The sequence below is a fragment of the Cucumis sativus genome, chromosome 3 (genome assembly GCF_000004075.3).
Source record: "Cucumis sativus cultivar 9930 chromosome 3, Cucumber_9930_V3, whole genome shotgun sequence".
NCBI lineage: Eukaryota > Viridiplantae > Streptophyta > Magnoliopsida > Cucurbitales > Cucurbitaceae > Cucumis > Cucumis sativus.
The window spans coordinates 33,109,760-33,124,266 of NC_026657.2; the positions used below are offsets into that span (position 1 = coordinate 33,109,760).

Consider the following 14,507-nt stretch of genomic DNA (forward strand, 5'->3'; position numbering starts at 1 on the left):
TAATATCACTTTTTTTTTTCAAATTGAAAGTTATCGCTGATAGTAATTATATAAGTGACAGTAGCTAACTATAACAATTGATACCATATTTCTCAAATTGAAAATTACTTTATCCTTTAATGGTTATCATTGATAAAAGTTATATATCGTTGATACACTTTATCAATCGATTAACATATTTATCAAATTAAAAGCTATCAATGACAACAATGTATAACAACTATCAATGATAGCTTTCGATTTAAGAAAATTGGGAAACAATACTCGCAATAGTGACAAGTTATCACTGATAGTAGTTATTAGTCATTAGTGATAGTTGTTATTATTGATAAATGCTATCGGTGATAGTTTTTAATTTTAGAATTTCGACAGAGAACGTCCAAAATGGTGGTTGGACATGGAGATTTTTATATTTTACTAGTTTTTGTGCTATATATGCAATTATTTTATCCTTGTGCTATATATTATTTTAGGCTTGTTTGCCATTTATACAATTAACTCATGCATGTGCAATTTAACAAATAAAAAGTAAGGAACAAAATTGATAGCATGTGAGTGCGAGCAATATATTAAGTATGAGAAAATGAACCAAAATGTTTATAAATATGTGAAGACGTTAATTATAACATACAAACTAAGTAAGTACAAGGGACTTTTTTTTGTAAATGGGTAAGGTAGAATGTGTGTTTTGGATGATAGTGAAAGAGAGGTGTTGCATGAGGGAGAGAGAATAAAATGTACAATGAATTAGAGAGAAAAACTGACTTTGGCTTTGTATGCAATATGCATGAGGGAAATTTGGTTTTTTCTTGGATGCATTATTTAACTTTTAAGAGGACAAAATTCAAGTACTATGCATGAAGGAGAGAGATTAGAGAAGGTCACCATTATATGTTCCCATTACTTGCATGGTGTGAGGGAGAGGTTTTTTTCTTTTTTCTTTACACTTTTTACCTTTTCTTTTTTAAAAAAATGAAAATTAATGAAAATAATACTTTGTACAAAAAGAAGAAAAGGAATAAAATGTAAATTTGGTTGATTTTGAAGTTTGAAATCTGAGTTTCTGCCTTTAATTTGTTGTTGGGAACAAAACTTATAGAAAGAAAATTAACAATAACATTCTTTCCTCTTCCTTTTCTCTTCTCTATCTTCTCCTCTCCATCTATCCATTTAATTTCTCATCCTATCATATCATTGTTGTCTCTATGGCTTTCTTTAAAAATATAAAGCAACAGGTAAATCTATGTTTTGTGTTGATCCCAAACAAATTGATTTCGAAGATACCTTTAATTAATAAGTTTGGTGGTCTGTTTATATAGGTTAGCCGATGTGTAATTAACGTTTGGGCTCATAATTGTCTCTCTTAAATTTCTTGAATTATCGATTCGTTACTTATTGTACAACTACACTACCACCATTCGAGGTTGTAACTGATGGTTAAGTGCATTATCTCTTCAACATCTCAACAATTTCTTTATAGATCGTCTTTTGATAATTTGAAATTTAATCACTTTGAAGTCTTTCAAGGGAACTCTTTGAAATCATCACTCTTATGTTCTCCAATAGACTTTCTAATAAATCTAAAATACTTTTAGGGTCCTTCATTGGTGTTCTAAGTTATATGTGAGCTATCTATAAGTCTATTTTGTGCTATCGCTAGGCTTCTTCATGGATCATCTTAGCCACCCTTCCGTGGGTATTGCCAAGGGCCCTAAACCATTGATTCCTCCAGGCTCCAACTCGCACATAAGTGGGCCTGTTTTCCCTTTTTCCACGTGGCAAAGTTTTTTCTCATTCTCCAATTTGGAACATTTAATAAATACAACTAGTAATTAATAAATAATAAAAAGAAAAGTATTTTACGGCATAATCGTATGGAAAGGAAAGGAGCAGCCGATCAAAACACCCAAAAAAGCAAAAACACAAAACCGCTATTCATTGATCAACCCAACAAAATATTACATATAAATTATAAACAAAAAAAAAAGCCACAAACTCCAAATCAAAATTCCCTTCTTCAATTTTCCCTCAATTTCTTCCTCTTAATCAAAACCTTCCCTCCAATTCCTTCTCTCCTTCTTCAATCCGATTCAGGTATGATCCACCCCGCTCTCCTACTCCATCTCTCTAATTCCCTCGATTCCTTTTTTTTTTTTCTGATTTTTCATTCTCCCTTCTCCTTCTTCCGATTTTGTCTCCGTTTCTGCCTTTTTCCGCTACTTCTCTCTTCATTCCTACTGTTTCTTTTTTCCTCTCACTTTGAAGCTGGTTTAGGGTTTTTTTTTTTTTTTTTGGTTCTCCCCCCCTGTTTTTAGTTTTATGGTTCTTGGCGGTCATTGCGGTGGAATCATTGACATACTATGTGATCTCTTTGCTAATGACTTTCGTCATAAGTTATTCTGTTGACTATCGGGGTTTTTCGTTGTTTGTTAATCGTTATTCTTGTTTTGTTTTTAAGATTTTTTATTGTTTGGGTGGTTTATTTTTGTTGGGATCATTTTTGGGAAGGGGATTTTTAGACTGCTGGAAGAATGTTCGTGCATGCAGAATCGATTAACTGTAAAGCTTGTGCATCACTGTTGTAAGTTGAGGGTTAATGTGAAGAAAAAAGATTTGGATATTGTATGTGTCCAAATCATTGTTTGATCGGGTCAGGTGGTCAACAAAAATGACAGGGTTTGGTTAAATTTGGTGTCGTGAGAGCCTTGTGGTTTAGGTTTGAGGTCGTTTCTGAATGGTGGTTGTTGTTGTTGTTTTTTTTTTTAATTTTTTTTTAATTTTTTTTTTTATTTGGTATTGTTTTTGTTACCAAACTCAATGATTTCTCATTATTGGTTTGCATTGTTGGAGTGGATTGTGTACTTTAAGGCAGTTTGACATTATTGTAACCTATTCTTGTGAATCTCTTCATCAAGTTATAAGCAGACCAGAGTAGTTGCTGTTTCTTGACATAGGTTCTATATATTTTTTTTAAATTCTAAAATATTATTGTTTCAATAGTGTTCATATTACATCTAGTTGGTTTAATGCAAGCCTTTATATCATTCCTCTGTTACGGAAAAAAGTTGTCTTCAATAATGCTTTTTATGGATGCATTAATTATAGGATTTGACTTGAGTGTAATAATAGGATTTTCAGAGAGGTTGAGAGGTCGTTTGATGAGGTTTAATGCATCTTTTAGGGCTTTGGTTATTAGGCTTTCTAGTAATTATGATTTGTGTGATTTTATTGGATCTGAGTTCGTTTCTGTAGATAGTTCTTGAACTTCTTTTGTCAGGCTTTCTGTATGTCCTTGTTATTCTAATGAACGTCCAGTTTCTAACCAAAAGAAGGAGTAAATTAAGAAAAGAAAAAGAAAGACGATGCCCCTATGCAGACTGTGGAAATTAGAGAAAATGAAAATGAAAAGTTAAGGAGCAATGCAAGAAATTTCTGGAACATGTAAAGTATATCTTGATTCCTTATAGTATGCCACACAGGACAAGTGTTTTAGTTTCTTCCAGAAGATATCTTTTTCTGATTATTTAATTTTTAACTTAAAATTTATTCCCTCAGTCCTTTTTTTCTACAGGATTTCTGTTGAGTGAAGAATATGTCAAATTGCATGACATGATAGATTTGTTCTTTCATTTAACAACTACTTATTTTAGACTTGACAGTTGGCATGAACCTTGGTTATATTTTGCTTCTGCAGCTCAAAGCTCTTTGCATCTGAAAGTTATATGGTTTCGTCATTCAACTTATATTTGGTGCACTGAACTGCTTTCCTTAGTCCCAAACTATCCATCTCCGGTAATTTGCATTCAGATCCTGCAGTGGAGGAACAGTGCTGGATAGAGTCTTTAAGAATGTCAAGTGGACCGATGAGAAGAGTCTCACGCCAAGATATTCAGTTGGTAAGCTGAAGTGTTCTTGGTCCAGTCCAGCCCTTATCATCACTCTATCTCTCTCTCCCCTATTTGTAGGCGTCAAAATTGTTGACAAACTAAGCTTCACCAAATAAATATAAATGGGGCGCTATATGTCAATGTTTAACAAAAACAGGAAAGCAAAAGATAGTTTTGATTTCTCCATTTCTTTTAGACTCTTTTTACAGATAAAAGAAATTATATTCCGCTGCAGTTATGTTTTGAATCGTTATGACACTTTTTTGTTCAACCATTCAACTTTTCTTTTATGAGATAACGGCGTGCTACATTATTTCCAATCTTTCTGATGCTAGGTGCAAAATCTTATTGAACGATGCCTTCAGCTATACATGAACCAAAAGGAAGTTGTGGAGACACTGCTGAATCAAGCTAAAATTGAGCCTGGTTTTACAGAACTTGGTAACAACGACTTCATATTTCTTGCTTCCCTTTTTCACCCTTGCTTATGCAGTTAATAGCGATTGAAATCGTGAGAGATGTTATGAGAGGATTATTATATCAGAACTAATAGGCACAGTATTGCTTTCCTGGTTTTTTTTCTCATAGAAATTTGATCCTAATGCTCATGCCAGGCTCACAAATTTCTTAGTTCGATGTTATATTTGCTTTGTCACTGAACTTTCAGACAGTTGATAATTCTGGATTGGTCATATTCTACAGTAGATATTCCTGTTGTCTTACAGCAATTTAATGAATTTCCTGCACTCTAGTTTGGCAAAAACTTGAAGAAGAGAATCGTGAATTCTTCAGGGAGTATTATCTGAGATTAATGGTGAAGCGTCAGATAGTTGAATTCAACAGGTTGCTTGAGCAACAAGTTCGGATGATGCAAATACAGGAAACTGGAGCTACTCCATTACCCACTTCCAATGGATCGCTAGTCCAACAAAGTGAGTGTGCTTTGCTATTATCTTACTTTCTTTGCCCTTTTTTCCCTTTTATTCTTTTGTTTTACTGTAGGAGTTTGCCTTTTTCCATTTTTCTTCTTTTATTACACTTCTTATGGTTTTCACCTGGAAATGTCTCGTGTATATAATTTATTCTAAGTTTTATTATATTAGGCGTAACCTTGCTTCACTTGACCAATAGTTTTTGACATTCAATCTTTGAACAGTGCACCAGAATCCAACATATTCGGTATCTTCACTGAAGCAGAATAATGTGCAGCATCCTTTTGGTAACAGCATGCCTAACAATGCATATCTCAACGGTGCTATGTCATTGCATTCGAGAATGCATCCCACAGTTGACATGTCTGCACATCCAAGTAGGATCGAAGCACCACCGTCTATACTACCAACCCAAAGCTCGAACATAGGGTTGAATGGTAGGACAATAAAATCTGAAGCTGGATATTCAGGAAATTCCTCTTATATGTTTGGTGGTGTTGATAGCAATGTAGTGGAACCACGCCAAACAATAGGCGATGTATCGGTGGCACCTTTCTCTGGCATGGAGTCCAATGCTCAAGCCATGAATGAACCACTCCTGGAACCAGATACTTCCTCTTTTGGATTTCTTGGTCAGATCCCTCGGAATTTCAGCCTATCAGATCTAACAGCCGACTTTTCGCAGAGTTCAGGTCTGTGGTGTTTTCTTGCTGTTTTATATGGAAGCTGGAAATTTTATGTTCAGCTTATAAACATTAGAGAGTGTATAACTTGTTTGATGATGTATTCAGCTTAGAACTTCAACTGTTTGTAATTATATATTTTAAACACTGCTTGATACCATCAGATATACTGGAAAGCTATGCCAGATCTCCTTTTCTAGCTACAGAAACCGACAACTTCATGGATATTCGTCATAGAGAACACCAAGGTGCGAATCGTTTTTACATACCAAATCTTACAGTTCGATTGCTAGAAAGATTTACTGACTTCATCCATCTTCTTTTACATACTTAGAAGACAATAAAAGGTCATTGGATACCATATCAGAAGGCTTGAGTTATGAGGACTTTGGAAGTGACTCATGAAATCATATTCTCTGTTTGATTAGATTAAGGTACTCTTTTTTAAACTCTATTTGATCATGCTTATTCCATCAGTCATTTCCAAATTTTCTGTTTTAGTTCACAACTCATGAAATTTAATGAACAAAACAGTAGTAGGATTTTAACCTCTTTTCTTAGTTTTATTTACACATCTGCTGATGCTTAATTTGTGTTCATTTTATGCAGGTCTTTATTTTATTTTGGAGGAAAGGGGGGTTTGACTAATAATGTTTGGGAAGTTTCAAACTGAAAATGCATCAGATTTGGGGTTTTCTTATAAAAAAAAAAGCAAATGGAAGAAAAGCACAAGCTTCTGATTATACTGACATAAAAATGTGTAGTGGTAAAAGCTTTGAGTCGACTTCAGAAATGTATGTAAAGTCATGATTTTCTTTTTATCAAGTTTGGTTTTGGCCTCCATTAATGATCTTTTGGTAGGATTTGTTAGCTGTCTTGGTTCGTTTTTTTTTTTCTTAAATCTTTGGTCAAAATTAAGTGTAACAATATTTAGATGACGTTTTCGTTTGTTTTGTTTAGCTTATGATTTGAATTAATCAAATAGTTTGGTGCCTTTTGATCTCAAATTTCAACTATTTTAATATACAGATTCCTTTTGCTTTGATTTGCTTTTGTAGTTTCCAAGGGTACGTTTCTGTCATATAAAGATTTCTATTTCATATTCGTGTTATCACGTAACTTAAAATTAAATCAGACGTGCAAAACTTACAATTTAGATGATATCAATAACACTAAAAGAGAACAATCTTAACGCCTCTACTCTTTCAAATTCTATAGGAAAATATAGGAAAAAAGTTTAAAATCTATCAATATCTATACTTAAAAGTTTCTCAAATTTTCCTATCAAATTAGCAATTGTGTTGAAAATTAATGAAGTTCATAACTATTTCACATATAAATTTATTACAAGTATTCAATATAATTACTATGCTAAAATGTTATAGAACTTCCATTAACTTCTAATATTTCTAACATGGTAAGAGCTAAGTTGACAATGTTGATTTTTTTTCTTTTGGTTTCATAAGTTGGACAGTACGGGTGGGAATAGCTAGTACTAGTAATACACAACAGGACGTTTTTGCTTCACTAAACATTTGAGAATATATATACATATATATATATAATAAAAGTATAACATCAACCTCACTTCATATTTCACATAATCCACAAGTTTTGATTTCATTCATTGCTTCTCAATTCCTTGTAACTGCACAACCTGAAACATTATTCAACCATGCATATTACCTTATTATATTACAAATAAGATTAGCTTCAAACTTAAAATACCAACTTAAGATAATATTTAATATATGATACAACCTTGTAACTGAAGGCATAAATGATATATCACTTAAGCTACACTCAAGACTAAGTTGACTAACTAGGCATAATTGGACAGATTAAAGAGGAACCTTACTTAAATTAAGTCGTGAAATCGATGTAATTTAAGCTATATGATGTTTTAAAAGAAAATAAATTCATTAAATTTGTTGCATGGTCAGAATATTGTCGTATAACAGGAAGCGAATAATAACCACTAGAGGCAGAAATCAACTTACAAAAGACAACATTAAGTTCACGAAGATATGCCTCTTCTACGTGAGCTTCTTCTCTTAACTCGCAAATTGGAGGTCCCTACAAAGTGGCCAGAAATGTATCAATTGAAACTCTTGATTCTTGAAATCTTATAAAAAAAACAATAATAAAATAATCAATTTTTTGGGCGCATGATACCTTCATCATTCTCAACTTGGGATGATTGGATTTCAGTTTTACAAGTTTCCGACTCTGTCAGCTCACTGGAAGCTCCAGTATCTTCCGACTCAACTAACTTAGGTTCTGAATTGTCATTTATAGACTCACCATCTTCAGATGATTCAGTGTTTTCATCTGCAAGAATGATGTTTAAATGTCAAAGTTCCTACCAATGATGGTATTAGACTACTTAGAAATTAGAACATACAAGAACAATAGAAATGAGTTGGTGGCTTAAACCAACCTTCAGTGATTTCGGACTCTGGAGAATCTTCATTTTTCACTGCCACAAAAGTAGTTTCAGTATTATCAATTCTCTGTTGATGAATCTTGGCATTTCTAGCAGTAACTTCCTGCTCCTTCCTTTCCGCATGAGCCTTGTTAAGTTTTTCTTCGAATTCTTCGACGCACAACTTGAGTTCTGGTTTAGCAAATTTCTTACTCTGAAATAAAAAATGAAGACATGAGAACTTTCCAATTCTAAGGTTAGTGGGGTGTGCGAGTTCTAGCGAATAAGCTTGTACCTTGTTTATGATGCTTTTGAAATGCTCCATTACCGAGTCCTCCGAAACAACATGTTCGTATGTCTTGAATGAATCTATCAACTTTTTCATTCCCTTTTCGGTGAAGCCGAGCTGAGTAAGGCAATATGAAATATATTCCCACTGTCTAACATCTGCAAATGGATAATTGTCATAAGCTTCAAAACACCATGATGCGGTTAATTTGAAAACTGGATATTTGATACACAGCTTAGTGCATTGAAACCAATATATATATATTTTTTTGGTTCAGCTTAGTGCATTGCAACCCTTTCCTCACTCTTTATCTTTCTTTTGCTTGCAAGATTGCTATTTTCCAGCAAGCTTTTCATATATCTTGAGTGATCTCTCTTCAATTCCTAACTTCTACTCAGAGTGAGCTTGAAATGACTTATGAAAGTATTGACTTTCTATATGAAATATATTTTCCAACGATTGCTCCATTTACCAATGGAACATTTTAAATAAATAATGCATTATAAAACTATAAAGTGAAATCTTCAACAATAATTCTCCTTTGTCATAAGTGAATAGTATGTGACTGACAAAAAACTCATCCCACTATTACTAGACTTGAGTGCCTAAACAAATTAAAAATTACGTCAACAATAATAAAGTATTGGGTATTAATAATAAATGCATATTAGAAGTCATACCAAGAGAGCATGTAGGCAAGTACAAAAATCAAAACTTTCTAGTTTTATAGCGGGAAATTATAAATTGGAAAACATGCATGCAGAGAGAAGAGTTGAAAATTAATACCTGAAACTCCACTAAACCTATTGCATAGCTTTTCGACAAGTGACTCCATTTGTTTATCCTACAAAAACATAATAAGTAGTAAGTTTTAGAAATATATTAGTTAGATTCCCTCAATTAAATTTTCATACCCTCTTGATGGAGCCAATTAAGAATTGCATAATGTTACAAAATGACTCTCTCTGTAGATTTTGATTACAAAGCTTTCCTAATATATCTGGTAGTAGATTGTATATTGGATTTGCTCCTGTAGAAAAGGGAATTAGAATAAGAAATTCATATGAGCAAAATCCAGTTCATTTAGTGAAAAAAATGTGAGCAATACCTTTCTTAGACAACTCGTGAAAGAACAGTTTGGCCAGATTTGATATTCTCTCATCCTCATCTTCTAAACGTAAAGTCATTTCATTTATATAACCTTTTACCTAAGCATAAATATCAAATCAGTATCTTTCGAATATGATAAAAACAAGTTAAGGTAAACTAACAATATTGCATCAATCAAACCTTCATCATATCGTTTAAAATGAGATGAGATAGCACCAATACAGCATTCTTCCTAACAGAATTCGAAGGATCCTTTAACCTTACATACATATTCTCAGTCCATGGCTCCAAGAGATTAGGGAAACGAACAGCCAAATCTCCTAAAGCAATAGTACAATTGGAACGAACAATATCTGATGGTGCAGTTTCTACAACGGTGAAAAGAAGTTGGAGATTTGCTTGGCTGAAAGTTCATTTACTTGAGAGTTAGGAAAGCTTTACATTGATTATTACACATATATAGAGAGAGTGGGGTCTCACCAAAAATCTGCATCAATGATCATTAAACGACATAGAGCAAGCATTGCAGATGCTTGTAGATCTGGAAACTGCAGATGGAAATAATAGACAATATGAACAATTCAAAATTAAATTTTCATCTTACCGTAAATAATAGAAACTAAAAAGAACATTGGTTTTAAAGTCTGAAAATATGTATACAGTGCACGAAACTACTATGCCCACTAACATGTCACAAAGAACTTTCCACACAAAACAAATGAACCAAAATCTCTGTGGTTTTGCAATTGCCAAAAGAATAAACTTAATGTAAGAGTTCACAAGTAAAAACACCACAACCAAAGAGAAACAGATGAAGATTCCAACAATATGGTTGATCCTGGACCGTGTCTCAGTCCAGTGTGGCTGAAAACACCAGCTAAGCTAGCAACAAAAAAATCAATAATAAACTCTTCATCAAAAGTATAGCTGTATAGATATAAAACAGATCACAAACATTCACCTTATGCAACAAGCTAAAATTTCTGCAAAGCTTGGAAAGAAACGGTGCACAGTGTCCTATTAAGTTCTTCCCTCTTGAATTACCAAAAACAATTTCTTTTTCTGCCTTCTCTGAAAGAGAATCAACAATTGCATCTTCAGAAGCAGCAAGGCCTAGCTCAGCATTGATGCCATCTTCCTGCAAGAATTTAAATGTCAAATTTTATATTACAAAAAAAATGTAACAAAACAATAGATAGACAACTGTATCCTGGTCCCATAACTGATTCTTATACAAAAGGAGAACTCACCTTCTCGCCATTAGCTACTGTTCCACCATTACCGTGTCCAGTCTGACCATCAACAACCGTTTTTTCCTTCGCTTTTTGTTTCTGGATTTTTCGGGTGCACAATTCGATATATACTAATTGGTTCATGGCTACATGACTCGCGATAAATAAATATCTACTAAGTTTATCTATGTGGACAGTAGTTAATATGTCCCCATTTCCACTTTCAATGTCAGCTTGCAGTTCATCATCCTTGTTACCATTAAAAACAGAAGTAAGAGAATTTTTAACCAAATTTGCTGCTAAGATTTCAGGGGATGGATGAATTGAATATACAGCTGCTATGGCTTTATCAGCAGCAGCATACCATATCTTCTCTGGAAGCCAAGAACTAGTAATCAAGCTTTCCAGCTTATCGAACACCCGGCTACCATTACCAGCCAACAACCTTTTCTTGTCATTTTCAGACAGTCTCTGGAGGGCAATGCACGCTGTTCTGGCAAGTAAAGGGTCCACCTTAGACCATCGACCAAACCCAATGTCGATAATGTCCTGTATATGAGAGCCAAGAATACCAGCAGATGATTTTGATGCCATGCAAAGAACAGACAATGCTCCCCGGCTTTGCTCTGCTGTTGTTCCACCAACATTAAAGCAAAAAAAATCCCATAAAGCTGATATCTGGAGAAAAGGGGGGACAAAAACAAAATACACTTATTAAAATTCTTCTACATTCCATTGTAGAAACAGGCACACCATCAATAATGGTGGGGAGATCAATGCGCCGTTAACGAGTATGGCTCGGTAAAATCGCAACAGTTAACAATTAACACACAAGCTGTTCAGATGCCATCATACAAGAACCGAATTTATAACTTGTACCTCAATACAGGAATGCCGATCTAATTAGTAATATCTGATAACTCCAAGTAATTGAAGACACATTTATCCATATTTTTTAAATTGATGTGGTAGTACATGACCCACATGCCAGTCTAAAGTTATACGTCTGTTTCCACGTCCCTTCAGTCAATACAATGAATATCATAGAAATGAATTCATTCGCTAGTAATTTTACTTCTAGAATCCGAGCCCGTACCCAACTCATTCAGATGCCACTCAGGCCGTAGAAAATAATACGAAATGAATTTTTGTCGACTAAGTTCCTTAAACCTTACAACCTCTTTGCTATTTTTTTAAACATTATGTCCTAAAATTAACTGGCCTATTACTCTCGATGAGGACCTATGAAAGTCCTTTTCGTCCCTAAACGACTAGAGAACTATTCGCTTTAAATTTTTCACTGTCATAAGACACAATTGTCAGGCTAAACTTTCCAGAAGTTGTTAACTTGCTAAGAAACGATATGAAACAGAGATATAAAGCGAGGCATACCGTGCTACTAGATATATCACCTTTCGACACCAAGGCATCAATCATAAACTCCAGAGCGGCAAGATCTCCAATGTTTGAATCAATGGCAAGATGTAGAAGATTTTTGGCAGTTTCAATTTGGTTTTTTGTTATATATATTGTTATGAAGGCATTCTCAACAGCTTCATATATAGATTTATCTTGAGAAAATGCCTACAAAATAAAGAGAGATAAAAAAAACAAAAATTTAATCTACAAAATGGAAAAACAAAAATTGACAACTTTAAGCCCTGAAAAAAGTTAAAGCATACCAATGGCAACATTTTACGGAGGCAAGCCTCTGAGCCATCTATTTGGAATTGTCTGCACCTCATCAACAAAAGAATTGTATTCTCAACGTCAGTGGCAGAAGAAGAAGCCATTAACTGAACTAGTATTGGCATTGCTTCTGATATACATGTTGAAAACCTCAAACCAGCCTCCAGAGATGCAACTAAAGCCCTGATCTGCTCCGTGTTTCCAACATCCAAAGTCAAATTGTCCTTCTGAACAACCTCCTCTTCCATTTGAGGAGGATAACTATCAGTTAAACTATCCTGCCGGTTCCCTCCCTCACCTTTTATATGGCCGTTATCAACCTCACCATCACCATTAAAGATATCGCCATCAAATGGCGAGCCACCATCCACATTTTCGGAGGACTTATTAGGTTCAAGCTCGTCTAATTTTTTCTTATACTGCTCTAGAGTTGCTTCAAATGAAACTACTCGCAGCTGTGGGCCAAATGGATTGTGCTGCAACATACTGATGAGCAATTGCAATGCAGATTTTCGGACAATTGCACTCTTATCCTCCAGCCTTCCAGCTGCAACTGCTGCCACTTCATTCCACAAACCGATAGAAACAGAATGTTCTTCACATAGTTCAGCCCAAACCTGAAGAACTCGACTCCTAGTGTAAGCTGAAACATCCCGGCAACGTTCAAGCAAGATTTCTAGCATTGCCTGCTTGCTCCGAAGACGAACTGATTTACAACTCTGTTCACCTTCAATGTCGCAAAATGCTTTAACAGTCAGCTTACCAAGAACCCCCACCAGAGCATTTCTTATTTTATAGGATTCACCACCAAAATGTGGAATTAGAAGTCCAATGTTGGTCGAGAACAACTTTGGGAGCCTGTCAGCAAGCTCTACTAGGAATCGCCCTATGTTTTCAGCCCCAGCTGTATCTTTAACATATTCTTTCGGGTTAGTCCTTCCAACATCTCTAATAAGAGAGATTGCAAGGATTCCATCGGAATATTTCTTCTCTGCCCCGGCAACAGCATCAGCCATATGGGTCACAACGTAATCATACTTATGAATAAGGTGCATAATTGAGGCACATGATTGGGTAGTAAAGTGATATTTTGTTGAACAAGCACCAATTATACGACACAGAGCATCCTTTGTGTCAACGTCCTTCAAAAGGACTGAATTCTCGAACATTGAGAACACGTTTCTATAGAAAACCCAAGTTAAAAATGTTCAAATTACAAGTAAATAAACATGGGAGTTGTTTTCACCAAGCTAAGGAGTAGAACGTACTTTGTAACAAAAGACAGATAATTCTCATCTGGGTCTGATGAACCAAAGAGCAACGAGATATTGATCTCCAGTGAATTAGCAATCAAGTTTAATATACGGCCCCTCTGCATTTCCCAATCCCACGAACTTTTGGGCATTTTCTTCCGAGTACTAGCAGTCACCTACGGTCAAAATTGAGAAAAAAAGGATGAAATTCGAATAAAGCTAACATAACCAAAAAATCTATCAAACCATTTCGAAAGCAAATAATAACCAGCAAAAAGGAATTAGAAGAAAACCTTTGAATTGTTACTACTACTACCATTGGCTTCCTCACTGTTGACGATATTGAGGAGGAAAAACGTATAGATTTTAAAAGCATTACGATGGGACGCAATCTGATCAAGCACCGGAGCGTCGCCATCATTGTTTGGGGAAGCACGAGCAAGCGAATCAATGTTGGGAAGAAGAACACTGAAATTGGAGCGAAGACTCTCAACAATATTCAACTTACAAGAGGGAGAGAGGTGTTTGTAGTCTCGAATCAAAGAGTAAACACGGTCGAAAGTATCCTGCTCTTCAACGCAGAAGAGGTCCTTATCGGAAAGATCAAAGGAAATGCCTAAAGAAATTCAAGGAAATGAAGAATGAAGATAAGAAATTAAGGGTGGTGATATGGTATGATATGTGTTCCGAAATGGAAGAACAAAAAGTAGTGAAAAGAGTGGAAGAGGACGAACCTTTGACGAATTCTTCGAGTTGAGATGGAGGAAGAGAGGCGATTTCAGTGGGATTCTGAACGGAGAGACGGTTGTCTTCGTAGTCTTGTTCGAGAGAACGAAGAGTTTGGGGGAAAACGAAGAGGGGAGCCATTGGAGAGAGAAGAAGAAGCTCCAGAAGAGCTAAAAGAAGAATGTTGAGTATCCAAATTCAAATCGTAAGGGCTTTTCAAGGAGCGGGAAGGCATTTTCCGGTCGGGTCGGGTTGTGATCGCTTTATTTCTTACTTTAATA

The 14,507-nt window shown here is 35.0% G+C and overlaps 2 protein-coding genes across 5 annotated transcripts; one reads left to right on the forward strand and one right to left on the reverse strand.

Annotated features, from left to right (window-relative positions):
- The first annotated feature begins 1,862 nt into the window (after nucleotides 1-1,862).
- Nucleotides 1,863-6,545, forward strand: LOC101221043. Of its 4 annotated transcripts, none has more exons than XM_004136597.3 (8): nucleotides 1,863-2,094; nucleotides 3,695-3,896; nucleotides 4,223-4,328; nucleotides 4,640-4,819; nucleotides 5,044-5,511; nucleotides 5,667-5,750; nucleotides 5,837-5,936; nucleotides 6,112-6,545. In XM_004136597.3, exons 2-7 carry the CDS (start codon nucleotides 3,849-3,851, stop codon nucleotides 5,905-5,907), a joined length of 957 nt encoding a protein of 318 aa, XP_004136645.1. In that variant the 5' UTR covers nucleotides 1,863-2,094; nucleotides 3,695-3,848; the 3' UTR covers nucleotides 5,908-5,936; nucleotides 6,112-6,545. The 4 variants fall into 4 exon arrangements, with proteins under 4 accessions (XP_004136645.1, XP_011652197.1, XP_031738265.1 ...); XM_011653895.2 differs by having other exon boundaries at nucleotides 5,840-5,936; XM_031882405.1 differs by lacking the exon at nucleotides 1,863-2,094 and adding an exon at nucleotides 2,130-2,954.
- A 310-nt stretch (nucleotides 6,546-6,855) lies between these two features.
- Nucleotides 6,856-14,431, reverse strand: LOC101221279 (condensin complex subunit 1). Its single transcript, XM_004136598.3, has 17 exons — nucleotides 14,235-14,431; nucleotides 13,794-14,116; nucleotides 13,516-13,676; nucleotides 12,241-13,429; nucleotides 11,951-12,142; nucleotides 10,577-11,236; nucleotides 10,288-10,464; nucleotides 9,807-9,874; nucleotides 9,507-9,729; nucleotides 9,325-9,424; nucleotides 9,131-9,246; nucleotides 9,003-9,060; nucleotides 8,223-8,374; nucleotides 7,943-8,141; nucleotides 7,678-7,833; nucleotides 7,503-7,578; nucleotides 6,856-7,159 (listed from the first exon to the last, which is right to left on the reverse strand). The coding sequence occupies exons 1-16, from the start codon at nucleotides 14,365-14,367 to the stop codon at nucleotides 7,520-7,522; spliced, it is 3,966 nt and encodes a 1,321-aa protein (XP_004136646.1). The 5' UTR covers nucleotides 14,368-14,431; the 3' UTR covers nucleotides 6,856-7,159; nucleotides 7,503-7,519.
- Nucleotides 14,432-14,507: the final 76 nt, after the last annotated feature.

Bases quoted from the DNA above. Each gene is read 5' to 3' on its own strand.
- LOC101221043 (XM_004136597.3), top strand. From the start codon at position 3,849: ATGTCAAGTGGACCGATGAGAAGAGTCTCACGCCAAGATATTCAGTTG. The intron at 4,820-5,043 runs GTGAGTGTGCTT...ATCTTTGAACAG, and splicing joins TGGATCGCTAGTCCAACAAA to TGCACCAGAATCCAACATAT. The intron at 5,512-5,666 runs GTCTGTGGTGTT...TGATACCATCAG, and splicing joins CGACTTTTCGCAGAGTTCAG to ATATACTGGAAAGCTATGCC.
- LOC101221279 (XM_004136598.3), bottom strand. From the start codon at position 14,367: ATGGCTCCCCTCTTCGTTTTCCCCCAAACTCTTCGTTCTCTCGAACAA. The intron at 9,061-9,130 runs GTATGAAAATTT...ATGTTTTTGTAG, and splicing joins TAATTGGCTCCATCAAGAGG to GATAAACAAATGGAGTCACT. The intron at 8,375-9,002 runs GTATTAATTTTC...ATCCATTTGCAG, and splicing joins TAGGTTTAGTGGAGTTTCAG to ATGTTAGACAGTGGGAATAT.